The 22526-nt window shown below is 33.4% G+C and overlaps 2 protein-coding genes across 2 annotated transcripts in view; one reads left to right on the top strand and one right to left on the bottom strand.

Annotated features, from left to right (window-relative positions):
* Positions 1-3648: 3648 nt before the first annotated feature.
* Positions 3649-5490, top strand: LOC135840363 (uncharacterized protein in vnfD 5'region-like). The gene is made up of 2 exons (XM_065356855.1): positions 3649-3872; positions 3949-5490. The coding sequence occupies exons 1-2, from the start codon at positions 3804-3806 to the stop codon at positions 5350-5352; spliced, it is 1473 nt and encodes a 490-aa protein (XP_065212927.1). The 5' UTR covers positions 3649-3803; the 3' UTR covers positions 5353-5490.
* Positions 5491-11740: 6250 nt separating this feature from the next.
* Positions 11741-22526, bottom strand: part of LOC135841105 (max dimerization protein 3-like) — an 835585-nt gene continuing 824799 nt past the window's right edge. Inside the window, exon 7 of the mRNA XM_065357911.1 lies at positions 11741-18417. The gene's annotated coding sequence lies outside the window, so the exon portion shown is untranslated. The remainder of the gene's footprint in view (positions 18418-22526) is intronic.

Here is a 22526-nt window from a genome sequence, read left to right as displayed (position 1 = left end):
GGCCCCTTCTGCCTACTCCCTAGTAAGCAATGGTGGAATCAACAGGGGTGGCGGATAAATGTGAGCGATTTGTCCGCAACAAAGACAATTTGGGACTAATTTTGGGTCGCTGATTTCGAATATGACCTTCATTTTCTTGGGAGATGCGCATAAGTGGCATTTTTGGTACTTTTCATTGTGCAAAACCGCTCCACAGGCTTCCAATCAAACGCTAGCGAGCTACCGATTGTTGCAATGAATTCCCCGACCCCGAAAACCCCCTGGAGCCCATTCTCGACTCATTTTCTGGAATTCGGTTCTTGAAAAATTCACATTTTTGCCAAAAACTTTGAATTTCGTCTTTCTAGCGAATTCAACCGCAGTTTCCAGAAGAACAAAGAGGTTTCATGAGCTGCGGTTTCCGGCATTGAATTCGCCGTCCCAAAAAACCCCCACCCCCTAATTTTCAGCTCGTTTGGGCGACATTTTCTCCAGTGGTTTTTTGGCCCCTTCTGCCCACCCCCTAGTGGGCAATGGTGGAATCAACAAGGATGGAGAAAAGTGAGCGATTAGTCCGCAACAAAGACGATTTGGGACTAATTTTGGGTCGCTGATTTCGAATATAACCTTCATTTTCTTGGGAGATGCGCATAAGTGGCATTTTTGGTACTTTTCATTGTGCAAAACCGCTCCACAGGCTTCCAATCAAACGCTAGCGAGCTACCGATTGTTGCAATGAATTCCCCGACCCCGAAAACCCCCCTGGAACCCATTCTCGACTCATTTTCTAGAATTCGGTTCTCGAAAAATTCACATTTTTGCCAAAAACTTTGAATTTCATCTTTCTGGCGAATTCAAACCCAGTTTCCAGGAGAACAAAGAGGTTTCATGAGCTGCGGTTTGCGGCATTGAATTCGCCGTCCCAAAACACCACCAGGCCCAAATTTTCAGCTCGTTTGAGCGACATTTTATCCAGTGGTTTTTTTGGCCCCTTCTGCCTACTCCCTAGTAGGCAATGGTGGAATCAACAGGGGTGGTGGATAAATGTGAGCGATTTGTCCGCAACAAAGACGATTTGGGACTAATTTTGGGTCGCTGATTTCGAATATGACCTTCATTTTCTTGGGAGATGCGCATAAGTGGCATTTTTGGTACGTTTCATTGTGCAAAACCGCTCCACAGGCTTCCAATCAAACGCTAGCGAGCTACCGATTGTTGCAATGGATTCCCCGACCCCGAAAACCCCGCTGGAACCCATTCTCGACTCATTTTCTAGAATTCGGTTCTCAAAAAATTCACATTTCTGCGAAAAACTTTGAATTTCGTCTTTCTAGCGAATTCAAACCCAGTTTCCAGGAGAACAAAGAGGTTTCATGAGCTGCGGTTTGCGGCATTGAATTCGCCGTCCCGCAAAACACCCCCAGGCCCAAATTTTCAGCTCGTTTGAGCGACATTTTATCCAGTGGTTTTTTTGGCCCCTTCTGCCTACTCCCTAGTAGGCAATGGTGGAATCAACAGGGGTGGCGGATAAATGTGAGCGATTTGTCCGCAACAAAGACGATTTGGGACTAATTTTGGGACGCTGATTTCGAATATGACCTTCATTTTCATGGGAGATGCGCATAAGTGGCATTTTTGGTACGTTTCATTGTGCAAAACCGCTCCACAGGCTTCCAATCAAACGCTAGCGAGCTACCGATTGTTGCAATGAATTACCCGACCCCGAAAACCCCGCTGGAACCCATTCTCGACTCATTTTCTAGAATTCGGTTCTCGAAAAATTCACATTTCTGTTGAATTTCGTCTTTCTAGCGAATTCAAACCCAGTTTCCAGGAGAACAAAGAGGTTTCATGAGCTGCGGTTTGCGGCATTGAATTCGCCGTCCCAAAACACTTCCAGGCCCAAATTTTCAGCTCGTTTGAGCGACATTTTATCCAGTGGTTTTTTTGGCCCCTTCTGCCTACTCCCTAGTAGGCAATGGTGGAATCAACAGGGGTGGCGGATAAATGTGAGCGATTAGTCCGCAACAAAGACGATTTGGGACTAATTTTGGGTCGCTGATTTCGAATATGACCTTCATTTTCTTGGGAGATGCGCATAAGTGGCATTTTTGGTACTTTTCATTGTGCAAAACCGCTCCACAGGCTTCCAATTAAACGCTAGCGAGCTACCGATTGTTGCAATGAATTCCCCGACCCCGAAAACCCCCCTGGAACCCATTCTCGACTCATTTTCTAGAATTCGGTTCTCGAAAAATTCACATTTTTGCCAAAAACATTGAATTTCCTCTTTCTGGCGAATTCAAACCCAGTTTCCAGGAGAACAAAGAGGTTTCATGAGCTGCGGTTTGCGGCATTGAATTCGCCGTCCCAAAACACCCCCAGGCCCAAATTTTCAGCTCGTTTGAGCGACATTTCATCCAGTGGTTTTTTTGGCCCCTTCTGCCTACTCCCTAGTAGGCAATGGTGGAATCAACTGGGGTGGTGGATAAATGTGAGCGATTTGTCCGCAACAAAGACGATTTGGGACTAATTTTGGGTCGCTGATTTCGAATATGACCTTCATTTTCTTGGGAGATGCGCATAAGTGGCATTTTTGGTACGTTTCATTGTGCAAAACCGCTCCACAGGCTTCCAATCAAACGCTAGCGAGCTACCGATTGTTGCAATGAATTCCCCGACCCCGAAAACCCCCCTGGAGCCCATTCTCGACTCATTTTCTAGAATTCGGTTCTCGAAAAATTCACATTTTTGCCAAAAACTTTGAATTTCCTCTTCCCAGCGAATTCAAACCCAGTTTCCAGGAGAACAAAGAGGTTTCATGAGCTGCGGTTTGTGGCATTGAATTCGCCGTCCCAAAAAACCCCCGCCCCCAAATTTTCAGCTCGTTTGGGCGACATTTTCTCCAGTGGTTTTTTGGCCCCTTTCTGCCCACCCCCTAGTGGGCAATGGTGGATTCAACAAGTATGGAGAAAAGTGAGCGATTTGTCCGCAACAAAGACGATTTGGGACTAATTTTGGGTCGCTGATTTCGAATATGACCTTCATTTTCTTGGGAGATGCGCATAAGTGGCATTTTTGGTACTTCTCATTGTGCAAAACCGCTCCACAGGCTTCCAATCAAACTCTAGCAGGCTACCGATTGTTGCAATGAATTCCTCGATCCCGAAAACCCCTCTGGAACCCATTCTCGACTCATTTGCTAGAATTCGTTTCTTGAAAAATTCACATTTTTGTCAAAAACTGAAAATTTCATCTTTCCAGCGAATTAAAATACCAAATTTCAGCTATTGAGTGAATACAAACACAGTTTCCGAGTGATGACGAGAGTTTGATGAAATGTCGATACCGTCAATGAATTGAGCTTCTCGATCAGCCCCCAATACTTTACTAGTAAGTATAGTTTTCAAACTTCTAATGATAGCATAAATATCTGTGAAAATCTGCGATCAATAATCGAAATTTCGGCGAACCTAGCAAATTAAAATGAATTAAACCAACAGTATCAGATAAAGGTATTTATCATTAGGTACTTATTTTCCTCATTCAAAATTTTTTGAAATTTTAAGAATGAATCGAACCTACCATCGCTACAGTCGATAACGAATACCTATTTGATTCGTTCTGAACGATTCCCAAATGATACCACGTAATGATAACGATAATTCGACGTTTTCATTAATGAATTTGGTACCTCTCGAGTAATTTTAATTTGAATTCTTTGAATATTAATCACTTACCTATGCAATGCCTTCTTTATGTATAAATGGGTAATTATTGCCCGAAATTTTGTTACCGATATTATTAGTTGAAAATAATCTAAAATGCTATATCTGTCATTATGTTTGCTTTTGTGTTCCTATTTTGTAGAAGAAACGATCGGTTACATCACAGTAAGTTTGAACCTTTATACAGAATAAATTTTAAAAATACGAAAGAAGTACTTAAGCTTATTCCGTTTTTATTCAGGATCTAGGCACGCTACCTACCTTCAGCGACTGGGCCATAATTCCATATACGATAGCAACCTATGGTCGAGTCCTTTATAAAGAAGATGGTAAATATTTCTTTAAAAATACCAGTCGAAATTTAGTCCCCGAAGGTGAACAAGTGGAATACTTCAAACACTTCTTGAAAAGCAGCGAAATATACGTCGATAAAAGCCCGTTCATTACCGAAGTATTAAACGATCCCAACCGAGCGATTCGTATCCTCAGGCCTAGAATGTGGGGCAAAACGTTAAACCTAAACATGTTGGAGAAATTCTTAGAAATCGAGGTAGACGAGAAAGGTAATCCAGTCGACGAGAAATTCAAACGAAATCCCGAACTGTTCTGCGGAGCAGGATCCAAGCAATTGAAAGTTTGCAATGATAAAGAATCCATGAACGTTTTTGGTAAACATCCTGTTTTATCGATTAGTTTGAAAGGTATACGAGGAAATTCGTATAAAGAAATCGAACTCGGTATTAGGGAACGACTCACTACTGCTTTTCAAAAACATTACTATCTGAAAAGGTATTTAAACGATAATGAAACTTTATTACCATTCGTAGCCATGAAGGATAGATTATTGTCTTTGATGGAAGGTGATCCTCATACCATCGATATGCTGTGTTCGATTCAGTTCGTATCCGAGTTACTCTACAATCACCATGGCAATTCAACTCGCGTGTATCTTCTGATCGATGATTTTGATAGCCCTATTATCAACGCTTTCGCAGCATTTGGGCATAATAAGACCGAATACGACGAACTCATGGAATTCGTACAAGGCTTTTATTCGATGGGTGTGAACGATAATGAATATCTTGAGAAAGTCGTCATGACTGGCACGTACCATTTGTATTTGGATGACGATTTCGCCGGACTGACCAACGTAACGGAGTATAATATACTTCAGGATGATAAATATGGCAAGTATTTTGGATTCAGTCAGCAAGATGTGGAAGGTTTACTGGCAGAGAAATCCATTTCAACTCCAATTTCTCAAGTTCAGCAGTGGTATAATGGATATAAAGTAGGAGGAAGCGAATCTGTATATAATCCCGGATCTGTGATGCAGTTTATACAAAATGGAGGTAAATTGGACCAATATACTGTTCAAAAAGTCAACGATCCATTTCTCACTAAAATATTAGCATCCGATGAAGCTAAATCTGTTCTGAGAAAAGTATCCACAGAGGAGTTGCTGGTAGAAGGCGATGAAGCAGATATAGAAATCGATCCTCCTCAGAATTATGTGAGTAAATCGATCGTATTAATGTGTAATGGAATTCTGACTCCTACCATGATCGATTTGGAGAAAGAAGTTTTAAAACTCAAGTTGCCTAATGAAGAAGTGAAGGAGTTTGTGAAAAAAGTGCTGGCGTAATTCGATGGTATTATTTATTAGATTAGGTATTATGTTTTGTTAAGGATTTATTTTAATAATGTGTATTGATTGTTTTTTTTCAAATTTTGATGCGTAATGTAGATATTAATATTACAGTTTTTTTGGGAGGCTTGAGAAGAGGTGATTCTTTTTTTTTTTTATTAGAGAGAGAGAGCTGAGATAGTTTGCTGAAGATATCTTTTGACTACCCGGGGAAAAAAGTTCAAACTTGGCCATACATGATCATGTATGACGACTTCATACATGATCATACTAAAAAATTGTCCCCCACATGCTCATGTATGGATCATTTGTATGAAATTGCATGTTTTATATCATACATTTTATTCTATAATCTAGACAAGTGTCTATAATCTGGAAAAATGTCTGAAATTCATTTATCCACATTTGTCTTGCATTCTTAGCACATCTTATGTACTTATACCATTCAGCAAATTATCCCATATATTTTATACTGACAATATTTTTATTATAAAAATTCATACATTCTCGAATTTAAAGTATGATCATACATGTTCATGTTAAAAAAAATCCCCGCATTTACACATGATCATGGTTACACTAAATCATACTTGATCATACATGATCATATATGACATGTATGATCATGTGGGGGACAATTTTGTAACATGAGCATGTATGGAAACTTTGGTTTATGTATGATCATGTATGCTCGAGTTCATCCACCATACATGATCATGTATGGCCAAGTTTGAACTTTTTTCCCCGGGTACGTACTGATTCTTGGATAAGTTGAACTGCATGCTTTTTTTTTGATCCTCATTGGGCAAGATTTTTAATCCATTGTCATAAAGAGACGTTCTTGACCTGTACCTACTTCATCAATCTTCCAAGATGCCTCACAATATTGAAATAGGCAACTTTGTCGACACTTGTGTTGATAAAGTTGCCGATCTAGTTTACTGTAAAAATACGAATAATATTGGTGTTAATAAATTTGCCTACCTAGTTTGCCGTAAATACGATTATACGCAGGGTTGATAGAATTATTGGAAATATTTTTAGATTATTTGTAGCTCGATTTGTAGCTCAAATTGATTACATCAGTGCAACTTCGTCTTGAAAGCATAAAATGATGGATGCTTAAAAAGTTCAAACGAAAAATAAAAGTTGAATTTTTAAACATTTTCCTGATTGGATTTGCTTTTTGCCTAATCCATTTTTCAAAGCAGCCAACGTCTTCTTTATTTTTCAAAATTTAGATTATCTACGTTGAAATTTTTTTTTTTTTACTAATCATGAAATTTGAAAGTTTTTTAACAAAAGTTTACATTCAAAGGTCAAAATTGAAGATTTTTGACAAAAATTTGCAGATCATTTTCTTCACTGAGAGTTCAAAGTTGAAGTTTTTATTGCAATTTCAAATCTTTCCTTGCCAGTTCAAAGTTTAACAAAACATTAAAAGATCAAAATTGAATTCTTGAATATAAAAAGCTCAAATTTTACATTAGAAGTTCACAGTTTACTTTTTCATTGAGAGTTTCAAAGTAGAGTACCTAATTTTGTATAAAACTCAAAGTTGACCTATTTCACTGAAAGTTCCAATTTCAACTTTTTCAATTAAAGTTCAACTTCGAATTTTTTCATTGAAAGTCTGAAGTTGAACTATTCATTTCATCAAGTTCAAAGCAGCACATTATTGAATAATCGAACTCTTGAATTGATCATACTGCAAATTTTTCATCATAAATTCACAGTTGAATTTTTCATCGAGAGTTTGAAATTCAATTTTTCCATCGAAATTTCAAAGAACTTTTTTGTTGAGAATTCCAAGTTGAACTTTATCACTGAAAGCTCCTATTTGAACTGATTTACTGAAGGATTCTTTTTAAAGTTCTTCATGGTAAGTTTAAAGTTGAACATTTTATTGAAAGTTCAAAGTTGATCTTTTTTACTAAAAGTTCCAATTTGAACGTTTTCACTAAAAGTTCAAATTTCAACTTTTTCCCTGGCAGTTCAAATTTGAATTTTTCATCAGCGTTCCAATTTGAACGTTTTCACTGAAGATACTATTCATTTCAAGTTCAAAGTTAAACAAAAGTTGAACTTTTCCGCTGAAAATTCCTATTTGACCTTTTTTTAAAAATGAAAGTTTCATCTTGAAGTTCTTCATTGAAAGTTCAAAGTTATTCATTCAATTGAGTAATGTTGAACTGTAACATCAAGTTTCCAAACTTTTCCATCAAAAGTTTGAAATTGAATTTTTAAAATTTTAAATCCAAAGTTGCAATTTATAGTTGAACTTTTTCATCGAAAGTTCCAATTTAAACTGACTTATGTATTTCGCTAAATACGAGTCCGATCGCAAAACGAAAATCATTTTTGGATTCAGCTCCTTCACATTAGTCAAAAAAAGTCATTAAAAAGGCAAAATTTTACAACTTTTTTCCAGCTCATTTTGAGTCCAAAAAAAAATGACAAATTATCAGTAGAAGGAAGCATCGGAGGGGCAATCTGACACCGGAAATGAATTCCCCGTCCAAAAAAACCTCCCTGACCAAAACTTCAACTCGATTACGCCCGAATTTCAATGAGTCATTTTTTTGTCCTAAAATCCAGCTTCTTTTTACTTAAAAAAATGATTCATCGAAATTAACGCGTAAACTAGTTGAATTTTCGGTCCGTGGGGTTTTTTGTGTCGGGAAATTCATTTCCGGTGTCCAATGTTGAAAATTGCATTTTTTTTAGCTCAAAATTGAGGTTAAAAAACCACCTAATATTGTACTTTTAATGACGTTTTCTGATATGTACATCGGGGTTGGATTGAAAAATGAACGTAATTTTCAGGTTCAGCGACCTCAATTGAGTTCAAATGAGTGAAATATTCGAGTAGAAGGAAGCTTCACCCAACGGGAGGTTCAATAGTCCTAATACTTGAATTTTTGAATCAATTTTGTGAGCTTTAGAGAGCTTTTTAGACCGCACGAACTGTCCGTATGGAGGGTTTTGACACGCGGAGAATCCGTTTTTGGCGTTTGTGCTGTCAAAAATGCTCTAAGTTGCCTCAAAAGTGAAGCTTTTTTTTCAAAAAAGTCGAACATTCAGGTAGAAAAAAGCTCGACAAATTAAAATAAACGAGAGTGACGTGATCAGCGATGCTTAATCAGTGATAATCGACTATTCGTACACGCTGTTTGGCTTTCATTTGGCTGAAAAGCTCAATTTTGAAGACAAGTTTAAAAAAATGATGCAGCGCTTCAGGTGGCAGAACATGGAACTTTTTTTGTTATCGTCAAATACTTACATAGTAGTTGTAAATGCATTTTTCTATATCTCAAAATCAGGATTACAAAATAAATTCTCATTTTCACCGCCTGGAGCGCTGCATCATAAATTTTGAACTTTTGAGTCAGTTTTGCGAGCTTTAGAGAGCTTTTTAGGCTGTACGAACAGGTCGAATGGGGGGGGGGGGGGTTTGAAAGGCGCAGGATCCGTTTCCGGTGTTGGTGCTGCCAAAAAGCTCACAGTTTTCTCAAAAATTAGTGTTTCTTTCAAAAAAGTTAAACTTTCGAATAGAAAAAAGCTGGATCGATTAAAATGAACGAGATTGACGTGATCAGCGATGCTTAATCAGTGATAATCGACTATTCGTACTCGCTATTTGGCTTTCATTTGGCTGAAAAGCTCAATTTTGAAGACAAAAAGTTAAAAAAAATGATGCAGCGCTTCAGGTGGCAGAACATGGAACTTTTTTTGTTATCGTCAAAAAGTAGTTGTAAATGTATTGTTCTATATCCCAAAAATCAGGATTATAAAAGAACTTCTCATGTTCACCACTTGGAGCGCTGCATCATAAATTTTGAACTTTTGAATCAATTTTGCGAGCTTTAGAGATCTTTTTAGGCTGTATGAACAAGTCGAATGGGGGGAGGGGGGTTTAAAGGTGGAGAATCCGTTTCCGGTATTGCTGCTGCCAAAAAGCTCGAAGTTGCCTGTAAAATGAATTTTTTTTCAAAAAAGTTGAACTTTCAGGTAGAAAAAAGCTCGATTGATCAAAGTAAATGAGATTGACGTGATCAGCGATGCCTAGTTAGTGATAGTCTACTATTCGTACAACCAATAATCCAAAATTGGCAACCAAGTTTTTCTTTACAAAAAATTTTGGATTTTTCCACCAAAAAATTGGAGTTTTTCCCCAAAAAATTTTGGATTTTTTTCCCAGAAAATTTTGGATTTTTTCTCCAAAAAATGTTGAACTTTTTCCCCCAAAAAATGTTGGATTTTTTTCTCCAAAAAATTATGGATATTCTTCTCCAAAAATTTTTGGATTTTTTCCCCAAAAAATTTTGGATTTTTCCCCCCAAAAATTTTTGAATTTTGTTCCCCAAAATTTTTTGGACTTTTTCCCCAAAAACTTTTGGATTTTGTTGATTTCCAAAAAAATCGAGTAAAATGTCGTTTTCGACTAATTGGAGGTCGCCAAGTCTGAATCTGGTATCCATTTGTGTCGTGGGACGCTGCTTCAGTCAGAAATTGCAATTATGTACTGAAAGTTCCATTTTGTAACTGTTCTTTCATCAGAAATTCACAGACTGTTGAAGTATTCATGAAAAGTTTGTAATTGAATTTCGCAATCGAGAGGTCAAAGTTGAACATTTTTATGTAAAATTCCAAGTTGAACTTTTCTACTAAAAATCCCAATGTGAACATTTTCACTGAAAGTTTAATTTTGAAGTTCTTTCATCAGAAATTCACAGTTGAAAGAGTATTTATCGTGAGTTTGTTAGGGTAAAACAGGGGGTTCTTATGGTTTAGGGGAAAAGTCTTACTTATGCCACCTGGTACCTTAACCCTAAAACAACCCAGTTCGTATAGAACACTGAACCCGCAAGGTATGAATACCTATCTCAGTCTACCCAACTACTACTCTCCACAGCTCGTCGTAAATCAATGATCAACACAAATACATACGTTTCACCATATATTTATATCTCTCATTTGATGTACAGTGAATAAGAACGTTGCTACGATAACTATTCAATACCATTCGTTTACACGAAAGATTCTGCTGGTGATGAGGCGTTTCCTAACAGACAGAGTTGGCATAAGCCAGCGTTAAACTTATTACTACTCTTTATGAAGATGGTTAGAAAACTGCAAGGCGGCTCGCTTCGGCAATCTCGGCCGTCGTCTCCACTGAACCAGTACACCAGATGGCGCTGTACCGGTTGCAGTGTTGCCGCCTGCCTGGGCATCAACTTACCACTGTAGAGTGGTAACATGGAGTCCCAAGTACCCTCTACAAGTTTGAAATTTAATTTCGCAGTCGAGATTTCAAAGGTGAACACTTCTATGTATCAAAAATTCCAATTTCAACTTTCTCACCAGAAGTTCAATTTTGAAGTATTTTATGCGATGCGTCGAATAGCAGATTTTCGAAGGTGTTGATCACGAATATGTCCTTATTTTTTCAATTTGACTCTTTCCACCTCATCAGTTTCCCCTTCATTGGGACTTCAACCAGGAAATATTAACGAGCTACGTAAAACTTTTGAAAAAATTGTACACACGAGTCACTTTTTACACTGAATCGAAGACGAAATGAAAAATTCAATTTTAAAACATTTATTGACACTTTTGAATTAATATAAATTATTTTTCTCTTTACATTAATAATAAAAATAATATTATAATGATAATAACAATAATAATACGTAACTATTACATGAATTAGTTACTCTCTCTACACAAATTTTAACTGAAAAATAACATCGAAAGCTATTCACAATTAATACCTATATAGTGAAGCGTTAACGTACGATTTTTTTTATTATCATTTTTCAAGAACATGAAAAAAAAACAACAATTTGCGAACCAAAAAAAAAGTGGATAAATAAAAAATGAAAAAAAAATAAGAAGAATTAAGTTGGTAAGTATCCTAAAAAAAAGAGTTAATTTTAGTGTCGTTTTGTTTCTTGTTTTTTTCAACGGTATAGGGGTCAACGAACTGGACATATTATTGTCAAATATTAGTTTTAACTAGGTACTGTTGTTGTTGTTGATGTTGTTGTTTGAAAATCTGGCACAATATACGAATATAGTATGTAGTATAGTATAGGTAGTATAAGAGGTTAATGGTTATACATACACACAAAAAACATAATAGAGTTTTGTTTTCAACAACCTTATAAAATAATATTTGCGAAAATATCGTGGTAAAGAGTATAGCTTACAACTTATAAATACGCAATTTACACCAACTTATAACTTTGATCGCATATCTAAAGCAGACATTTGAGAAAATAAAAACAGTAATACTGTCGCAAAGAGATCAGTCTGCTTCCAGCACAAACTAAACATCGTTCTACAAAAAGAAAGACATTTGGTGAGTATCGGCGGAGTGGTGAACAAAAAAACCTGTAAAACTTAACACTTATTTGCGAATCACTTGCTCTCTTAAAAAATACGTACCTAAGAAATTTTGTATTTATAGTATGAACGAGAGAGAGAAAAAAAAAAAGGAAAAAAAATCAATATTTCGAACAAAAGATACCTACTTAAAAAATTTGTACTTAATCCTGTATCATCTTAGAATTTATATACACAAATGGTATTTATGTAGTATTATTTTAATGTATAATATGCAAAGAGTTAGAATTTTATTGATCACACTATCGTGCTTCGCAAACGCAAACGTGTACTCGATGTGATCTAGGAAGTTAGCAATTTTATACACGAGCTCGATGGAATATTATCAATACCTTACAAACACATTGGTATATCCGCTAAACTTTATATAAATTATACATACCTATAATTGTAAATTAAAAATTTATTGTTTAATGATCACAATCAGTTATGGTAATCGCCGAAATGAACTTACAAATTAATTTAAACTTGCCAAGATCGTTGAGTAGACTCTCTCGTTCTTTTTCAGTTTTTAGTAATTCGTCGACGAAAATTTCCACTCGGAAATTTCCCAATAGTTTCATACCATATCAATTTTTTTCTCTTCGTATTTTGACGTTTTAATTATCGCGCGAAATCTTATTCTTCGCGTGTTGAACAACCCGATCACTTAATGGGATGAACAAGATACATACGTATAGGTATGGATCCGAAAATGACATCGATTCGTATCTATTTATATGTATAACAAATAAAACCAAACACGACGGTTTCTAATTATTTCACTGTCAACGTAATTGACTCTATTTTTGACGCAACGAGCACCGTATAATTATTATTTCTCCCATAGAAAGTAAAAGTAATATGTACTTTCGGATACCACACAAGGTGAATTATAAATGTCTCCAAATTTTTCAATTATTGGTTGTAGTAAAACTCAATGGATAAAAAAAAATTACTCGAAAATGAAAATAGGAAATTATGAAGGGTGATTGGAAGGGAAAAGGGGTTAAATTTATTCTGTAGAGAAGAAGAGGGGAGAGGAGAAGGTGAAATATTTCAGTTTCAGATCAAAAGGAGAAGATTAAATGATAATACTGGGTGAAATATTTCAGTTTCAGATCAAAAGGAGAAGATTAAATGATAATACTGGGTGTTCTATTTGAGATATCAAATAATCTGCCTTCAATACAGCAACCCAAACAACACAGGTGTACGATGATTAGCCGACACTGAGAATTGCAGGGGATATTTGGTTCAAAATTTTCAAAATTTCGCCAATGCTTCAAAAAAAGCATCAAAAAAACCCTTTTTAAATTTTATTCCAATTTAAATTTTCATTAAGATGTTATGATCCAGATCTTGAAAATGCTTCAGAGTCTTCAGTTTTACTTTCAGGTAAAAAACAGCTGCACGTTCTACATAAAAAAGTTATGTTCATGTTTTGCCTATGTTGAAAATTGATGGCGCTATCTAGGTACATACCTGTGCTCAATTTTTATTCAGATATTCGTTAATTTGAATTCGGTTTCAATTTTTTCTACAAAATTTGTCACATTCAGAAGATTTTCCCAAAAATATTGCACTGTAAAGTTCTTCTATCTAAGGTATAATTTTTGCTGTTTGGACATATGGACATATTTTCAACCACAAAGCAAGATCTTTAATTGTAATTCACAAAAATACACAGTAATTTACCGTTTTTACGGTCATATTTGGTATTTACCGTAAATAGAAGTGAAAATATTCATCACAATTTCGTTTCAATTCAGATGTGCTCAAAAAAAGTTATGCCAAAGTGGGACAAACATTTTTTTCTAAAATTTTATGGTAATTTACATGTTTTGACCAACATCTACAAAAATTCATATTTTACTAAATTTATGGTAATTTACCATATTTTACCAAATTCATAGTCATTTACCATATTTTACCAAATTTATGTTAATTTGCCATATTTATCAAATTTATGTTAATTTACCGTATTTCACCAAATTTATGGTAATTTACCATATTTTACCAAATTTACGGTAATTTACCATATTTTACCAAATTTATGGTAATTTACCATATTTTTCCAAATTTATGGTGATTTACCATATTTTACTTTTATGGTAAATAATTTGCCATATTATTTTATCAAATTTTACAGTAATTTACTATGCTTTACCAAGTTTTACAAACATTTACCATATGAATCGGCCAAATTTTGTAATGATTTGTATTTCAGAGTAATTTCTATATTATACCATTATGTAGATAACCAAAAATTTAACAGAAATTTGTATTTTGGAAATTTTCTGGCAATTTACTGTATTTTACCAAATTTTACAGTAAGTAATTCACCGTATTCAACACAAACTCAACAGCGATTTGTATTTTACAATTTTTTTTAGTATTTTTCTGTATGTTATCAAAATTTACTGTAATTTACCCTGATTTACCTAATTTTACAGTAATTTACCGTATTTGTATTGAAGTCCAACTTTACAGCAGTGTTGAAAGAACAGCACAAGAACGGAACAAAATTTAAAAGAACGGAACATTTTTTGAAGAACAAGAACAAGAACGAAAACAAAATTCAAATTTTTTCAAGAACAAGAACAAGAACAAAACCGCAAAACCAATTTTTGAAAGAACAAGAACAAGAGCAAGAACAGAATCAAAATCTCCTCAAGAACAAGAACAGGAACAAGAACGGGAAAACTTCCCATGTTCTTTCTTCTTGATCTGTTCTTTGTTCTTCGTTCTTATTCTTGAATGTTCTTTCATTTTTTTCTTAAACCATTGTCATAGCTACGAACTTCTATGGAAATTTATGCAAAAAATTTTGTAATTTGTGAGAAAATCATAAAAAAAGGGTGTAATTTTTGCAAAATATTGATAAAATTGTCAGCAGATTTGAAACCAGCAAGAACGCTAGTGAAAAACGCTAGTGAAAGAACGCAAGAACGCCAGGAAAGAACTCAACAAGAACAAAAATAAAAACAACCAAGAACGGGCGTTCTTGGTAGTAAAGAACAAGAACAAGAACGAAACTGTGGTGCAAAAATTTGAAAGAACAAGAACAAAAACAAGAACATAATTTGATAACAAAGAACAAAAACAAGATCAAGAACGCTTCTGATACATCAAGAACAAGATCAAAGAACAAGAACGTGGAAATTTTTTTCGCGTTCTTTCAACACTGCTTTACAGTAATTTGTATTCTATTCTGCCAATTTTTTGGTAATTTACTGTTTTTTACCAAAAATTTACGGTAATTACCCTATTTTACCAAATATTACTGTTATTTACTTTACCTAGCTTATCTGGCCCAAAATTGACAGCGATTTGTATTTTGCAATTTTTTTGTAATTTACTGTTTTTTACCAAAAGTTTACCATAATTTACTCTATTTTACCAAATATTACAGTAATTTACTGTACCAAGCTTATTTGACCCAAAATTGACAGTGATTTGTATTTTGCAATTTTTTGGCAATTTACTGTATTTTACCAGAAATTTACCGTAATTTACCCAATTTTTACCACATTTTACAGTAATTTACCATTATTTAAGCCAAATTTTACTGCGATTTGTACCTATTCTGTAATTTTTTTTTGGTAATTTACCATATTTTACTAAAACTTTCTGTATTTTACTGTATTTTACCAAATTTTACAGCAATTTGAGTTCTGCAATTTTTTTGGTCATTAGTACTTCATTTTACCAAACTATACTGTAATTTACCCTCTGTTACCAAATTTTACTGCGTTGGCCAAATTTTACATTATTTGAGAAAATTTAACAGAAATTTCTACTTTGCAAATTTTTTGGTAATTCTCATGGTATTTTACCCAAATTTACTATAATTTACCCCCCCCCCCCAATTTTACTTTCATTTACTGTGTTGAACAATTTTTTGTAACTTATTGTATTTTATCCAAATTTTACAAAAAATTGTGTCTTGCAAATTTTTTTGGTAATTTACTGTATTTTACCAAAATTTACTGTAATTTACCCTGTTTCACCAAATTTTACTGTAATGAACTACAGTGACCATCTGACCAAATTCAGCAGTAATTCATATTTTACAAAATTTTATGGCAAATTTGCAGTGTTTCATCAAATTTTTGAAATTAGTTGTATTCTATCAAATTTTACAGTAATTTACAATAATTTACGGTATTTTACCAAATTTTACAGTAATTTACCCAATTTGATGATAATTTACTGTATTTTACCAAATTCTTCCAAATGTTACGGTAATTTACCGTATTTTACCAACGTTTACAGTAATTTACCGTATTTTACCAAATTTCACGGTAATTTACCGTATTTTACCAAATTTCACGGTAATTTACCGTATTTTACCAAATTTTACGGCAATTTACCGTATTTTATCAAAATTTTACTGTAATTTACTATATTTTTACTAAATTTTACCGTATTTTACCAAATTTAATTTACAGTATTTTACCAAACTTTACGGTAATTTGTCGTATTTTGAACCAATTTACCGTAACAACTAATAAAAGAAGGCAACGTAGAATTGATTGTAACTTTCCCAAAAACTCATTGTCATTACCTTTAGGAGTTTTTTTTTTTCAGAGGATCTCGGCGAGTAAACTCAAATCAAAATCTTGAATCATTTCAACAAAATTTTACGGTAATTACCGTTGAATTTTGCAAAAATTCGATACATTTTAGATAAGGAATATCGACTTTGAGAAAAATCAAAAACCTGATCCTGAATATATCGAATGATTGTTTTTCAAAATTTTCAACCTCTTTTGAACGTTTTCAACGACTTTTTTATCACATTTTTTCATCGTATTTGTCCCAAAAAGATTTGCAAATTCGTTCTTCGAAAAACACTTTTTTTTTACATTTTTTCATACTTTTGAAAACGAAAAGGTAAATTTGATAAAATACTGGTAATAAGATTTGAACCCAAATTTACAATTTTTTGATAAAATTTAAGCCATAAATATCCGCTTGTAGCAGAATAAATAACTTTGCATTTCATCATCATGCCATAGAAAGTAAATCAACGAAAAAACCAAAAAGAAGGTAGGTACCAAAGTCCAAAATACTCCATTTCAACGCCATCATTCTCCCTCCCCTCTCCCCTCGTTATTAATCTCAAATACCAAGTGGATCCGTAATCGGATCACATGAAACTAAAAACTCACCGACATTAAAATACCAAGCAAAATTGAGACTAATTAGCTTTTTTCAGCAGTTCTTCCTCTCAAAACACCGTCTTCGTCTCAACTTCATTATTTTCTCAACCCCTCCTCCTCTTCTTATACTGCTCCACTGTACGTACAAATTCCTATATGCACTCAACGAAAACTCACTCTCTTTTCAGCATCGCTCTCTCGATGACTCATACATTTTTTTTTTACGTAAAAATAAACAAATAACGCTATCAGTTCATTCGCAATTAAAAATAAATAACAATAAATTCGTCATTATTTTTAAATAAAAAACGAATTCCGACTAACATAAAAGCTGACAATATTCCTTCATAAAAATTCTAACTCTTTTAAAATATAGGTAGGTAGGTATATTATAACGTAGGTACAAACGAAAGCGGTGTTTTGAAAAAAAAAGAAAAAAAATTCACAAAAAGGAGAAAAAAATTAACATCGTAATTAATTACACAAAAGCGACAAACAAAATTGGAACAATATTATAACTTAATATTATATAAAAACCTCGAACAGGTTTCCACGCGTTAATCTTTGTACACGAAACAATAATCTCGCATTTTTGGTACATGTCGAAATGTCTTTTTTTATTAAAAAAAAAAGTTTAGAGAATTTTAACGTAAAATTCTTTTATTATTTCACAATAAATATATTATATTTATATATTAAACACAAAGAAGGGGAAAATATATAATAACAATTTTACACAATGCAAGTGCTTATACATTTGTTTTTTTTTTTTTTTTGATTGAATTCCTCTCTTATCAACAAATATCTCAACTAATTACACAACAAAACGTAAACGATCGAAGAAATGCAACTTCCTTACACACATAAAACTGTATATTAAATAGTATAAGCTTATTATATTATTTACTCTTATTTGCGCAAAAAAAAAAATTTAAAAAAATTTGTACGTTACCGCAGGCAAAATTTTACCAGTTGCCTCGAAGGGCGTCATAGTATAGATATTATAAATGTATTATAGAGGACACGATAAGCACAAAAAGTTCGCTATTAGATTAACAATTTTTAAAAAATTGGCACGATAAAGTAATATTACAAAATATTTAGTAATTTTATGCTGATCGAATTACTCTTTTGACATTTTTACTTTCGAAATTCACGTCACGTAGATTATTAACAATTAATTGTATCACATGAAAAAAATTCGCATTCGTTTATCAAACGATTTTCATGTATAAAAACAGAAGAAGGAGAAAAAAAAACAAGTAAAAACAAAAAACTAAAAATAAATAAATGAAAAAACACGATGTAGATGTCAATTTTTCTTGTGCGTTGAATGATTTTTAGAAAAAACGAATCTTTAGTCGAGATAAACAAACATACGATGATCCAAAACAAGTTTTACAATTCCAATAGGTTTCTGTATGATTACTATAAGATAGCTTTTTTTTTTGGAATTTTATTAATAATAATGCCAACAACACAAGGATCCGGCTCCGTTCCAAATGACCTGCAAAAAAAATCATTTTTTTAGAAGTCAGATATTTTAAATGTTGATTAATTTCAGCTCGATTAATATAAAAAAACTCATTGTACAGTTTTACACCATGAAGAATAGATTGTGAGGTTAGGTTAGGTACACGATTTTACTGAATATAGATAACGTCAATGCGTTGGAATTGTGGGGAAAGTTCTCAATAAAGTGGAATAGATGAAAGGCTACAACTGCATCGAATACAAAGGCTGTTGTTAGTTATGTCTTATCTTAGAAAAGAGCTTCTATTCATCGTGTTTAGGGGATACAATGTATCATTTCTTTTCGACAGACAGAAAAATAGAATCTGTTGGAATTGAATTATGAGAAAGTAATTCATCGAATCTTAAGTTCGAAGTGAAAAAATGAAAAAAAAAGAACTATGAACTTTGGGGGAATAGTTAATGAATGATTGACATTTGACATTTGACATTTTAACAACCATTTCAAATTCTAATAGTCATTTCGTTTCTAAAGATACTTTCAAAATTATAATAATTGTTAGCATTTTTTGGCTCAATTAATTGTTTTGAATATATTCTCGAACCAGGAATGATTCAAATTGAAAAGAATCGTTCGCAAACGACCATGTCAAATTATAGCATGTCATTTATTTTCCAAAGATACTTTCAAAATTATTATTGTTAGAATTTTTTGGCTCAATGTAATTGTTTTGAATATATTCACAAACCAGTAATGATTCAAATTGAAAAGAATCGTTCGCGAACGACCATTTCAAATTCTAAAGTGATTCATTTATTTTCTAAAAATACTTTCAAAATTACTATTGTTAGAATTTTTGGGCTCATGTTAATTGTTCAGAATAAATTCACGAAACACGAACGATTCAAATTGAAAAGAATCGTTCGCGAACGATCATTTCAAATTCTAGCAGCTATTTTTTCCCTAAAGATACTTTCAAAATTCTTATTGTTAGAATTTTTTGGCTTAATTAATTGCTTAGAATATATTCACGAACCAGGAATGATTCAAATTGAAAAGAATCGTTCGCGAACGACCTTTTCAAATTCTAGAGTCATTCATTCATTTTCTAAAGATACTTTCAAAATTACTATTGTTAGAATTTTTGGCTCATTTAATTGTTCAGAATAAATTCACGAATCACGAACGATTCAAATTGAAAAGAATCGTTCGCGAACGACTACCTATTTCCAGTTCCAGGAGTCAATTTTTTGAAAACGTAAATAGATTTAAATTGTTTTTAGAATCTTCTACTTCAATGAATCGAATACATTTTATAACAGATTCATCACAAATGATTCGAATCAAAAAGAATCGTTTGTGAACGACAATTTCAATTTTCAATGTCGAAGCGGAATTTTCGAAGAAATATCTTTATTGTAATAACTTCACAACAAATTAGTTCAAAACTGATTCATTTTTTTGAAAATCGATTCAGTGATTCAAATTGAAAAGAATCGTTCGTGAACAACTACCAATTTCCAGTTCTAGGAGTCAATTTTTTGAAAACGTAAATAGATTTAAATTGTTTTTAGAATCTTCTACTTTAATGAATCGAATACATTTATAACAAATTCATCACAAATGATTCGAATCAAAAAGAATCGTTCGTGAACGACAATTTCAATTTTCAATGTCGAAGCGGAATTTTTCGAAGAAATATCTTCATCGTTATAACTTTACAACAAATTAGTTCGGAACTGATTCATTTTTTTGAAAATCGAATCAGTCGTTCGCGAACGAATATTTCAATTCGTAACGAATTTGTTCGAGAACGACTCATTAGAGTTAGATAAAAGTAAGAGAAATTTTTGAGTACTTACTTTCAAATGAATCGATCATTCAGAAATAATGAAAATGATGATTTGAAAAGCTTGAAAATTGATCACAATTACCTACTCCCCTCCTCAATTTAATAGGAATCATTCGCGAACGACAATTTTACTAGCCAGAAGAAAAATTTTTAAAGAAATACTTTCAATTAATTAAAATTATCATTTTTTTTTAAAGAATAGATAGATTTAGTCGTTTGTCAATGAACATTTCAATTCATAGAAAATTATTGAAGAATGACCGAGAACGATTCATTCACTCGATTAAGATCAAAATCAGAGGAATTTTTTGAACACTTTCAAACGAATCAATCGTTCAGAAACGATGAGATGATGAATTGAGAAGTTTAGAAATTAATCACACGGATTCAGAATCACACTCTCTCACTCAACCCAAAAAGAATCATTCGTGAACGACTATTTTACGCGTTCGAAGTAGAATTTTTTGAAGAAATTCCTGATTTCATTAACTTTATACGAGTAACAAATTACTTCAAAACTGATTCATTTTTTTGAGAATCGATTCAGTCGTTCTTGAATGAGAATTCAAAGTCATAGGAAATTCTTCGAGAATGATTTAATTTGAGTTATATAATGTATTATCCAAATCAAAAAATCCTAAAAATAAACCAAAACAAAACACTTTCACATGAATCAATCATTTAGAAACAGAATAACAGAAACAATGCATTTGATCACACAAAATCAGAATCATTCTCCCAAAATTCACAGATGATTCAAACCAGAGACAGAGAGTCGTTCGCGAACGGTAATTCAAACGTCAAATTATTTGAACAAGTATCTTTATGAACGATATCCTTAGTCCGTTCGATAGTGATTCATTTCGTTTGAAAGTCGATTCAGTCGTTCGTGAATAAAGGTTTCACTTTACAGAAAATCGTTTGCGAACGATGATTTAAAATTTCATGAGAATCAGATCCAGTATTTTTATAAATTAAAAATGGAATTCCTTCGTTCAAAAACGATTCATTTTTTTTGAAAATTGATTCTATCGTTCGTGAAAAAACGCTTCGGTTTATGAAAAATCGTTCGCCCTCCCCCCCCCAAAAAAAACGAATGGTGATTTTTATTAATTTTTCAACAAAATTTGATATTAGGTACATGTAATTTTTGAAATAATGCAAAAGTGACCTAATAGTAGGTATTACATATTTTGAAAATTAGAAGCTGCTGATCACTGCCTCAACATTAAGGGTTGCAAGTCTGAAATTTTGCCGCGTTCGTTGTTCATGTAAGCTCATTTATCTGCCATTGCAACTTCTACATTCTCATAAATTAAAAACGACTCTTTGTAGATCTTGGCTTATCCCCCCCTCCCTCTCTCTTACTTTGAAAGAAGAAAGCGGGTATTTTCAAACTAGAAAAACGTAATCAATATTCCATTTTATTTTTGGAATTTTCAAAATTTTGATTCAAATTAAAAGCTCTTGTACCCCTTTGAAAGCTTGGGATCCCACTTCGAATTATTAAGTTTGTTAGAAAAAAAATAAAATGGATTCATAAGTGTAATTTTTTTTTAGATAATTTCAAAATTCCTTCTGCGTACCAATCCTGATAGGACCCATACTTCTGGGGGGAGGGGGAAAAACGTCAGAAACCGATTTTTGGGTAGGTCTCATCCTCCCTTTTGAGAGACACTCGCCAGCTACGGGTAGGAATTTTTGCCACACTGAACGGTCCCTATTGTTAGACGGATATGCCTTAATGGTAACACGTATGTGTATAAACAGGTAATTTAACCCTTCCAGCACCGTTCGGTGATGTGGTTGGTAACAATGAGTGGTCAAGGTGTCAAATGAGCCTTCCAGCTTCCTTGGCAACTGGACCAACTCGTAGTTCGTTTTCGAGAAGCAAGCGAGTTGCCAAGATAATATGTCCTTAATTCTTTAGAGCTCCGGCCCTAGGTTTAAAGTGTTCTTGTATATTTTATAATTTAGTAATAATTCAGTAGTGTTAACGTAATTTTCCCCCTCTGATAAATATTGTATTGTTTTCCCTATTTCTCCGAGTCGGTTTAAGTATATTGTGTCATTTTTGACCATAATACATTCGTTTACACGAACTTTGCGTATGATATTGTATTGTGTTCGGTAGTGTACTAAAAGCCCTAGCCGAGGTAAGTAATTAGCTTTATTACGATTACACCAGTGCATTCTCCGTATCCGATTACCTGCTTATTCGAGTAGGTAATTAGTCAGTAGGTATCGAATATACGAACGTATATTTAGTAGGTACCTACGACACAATATT

This window comes from Planococcus citri, chromosome 3 (assembly GCF_950023065.1).
Source record: "Planococcus citri chromosome 3, ihPlaCitr1.1, whole genome shotgun sequence".
In the NCBI taxonomy this organism is placed as follows: domain Eukaryota; kingdom Metazoa; phylum Arthropoda; class Insecta; order Hemiptera; family Pseudococcidae; genus Planococcus; species Planococcus citri.
Note: the sequence above shows the minus strand (reverse complement) of the source record. Positions and strands in the feature narration are given on the sequence as shown.

Coding starts and splice junctions, on each gene's coding strand:
- LOC135840363 (XM_065356855.1), top strand. CDS start 3,804: ATGCTATATCTGTCATTATGTTTGCTTTTGTGTTCCTATTTTGTAGAA. Junction 3,873..3,948: donor AAACGATCGGTTACATCACA/GTAAGTTTGAAC, acceptor GTTTTTATTCAG/GATCTAGGCACGCTACCTAC.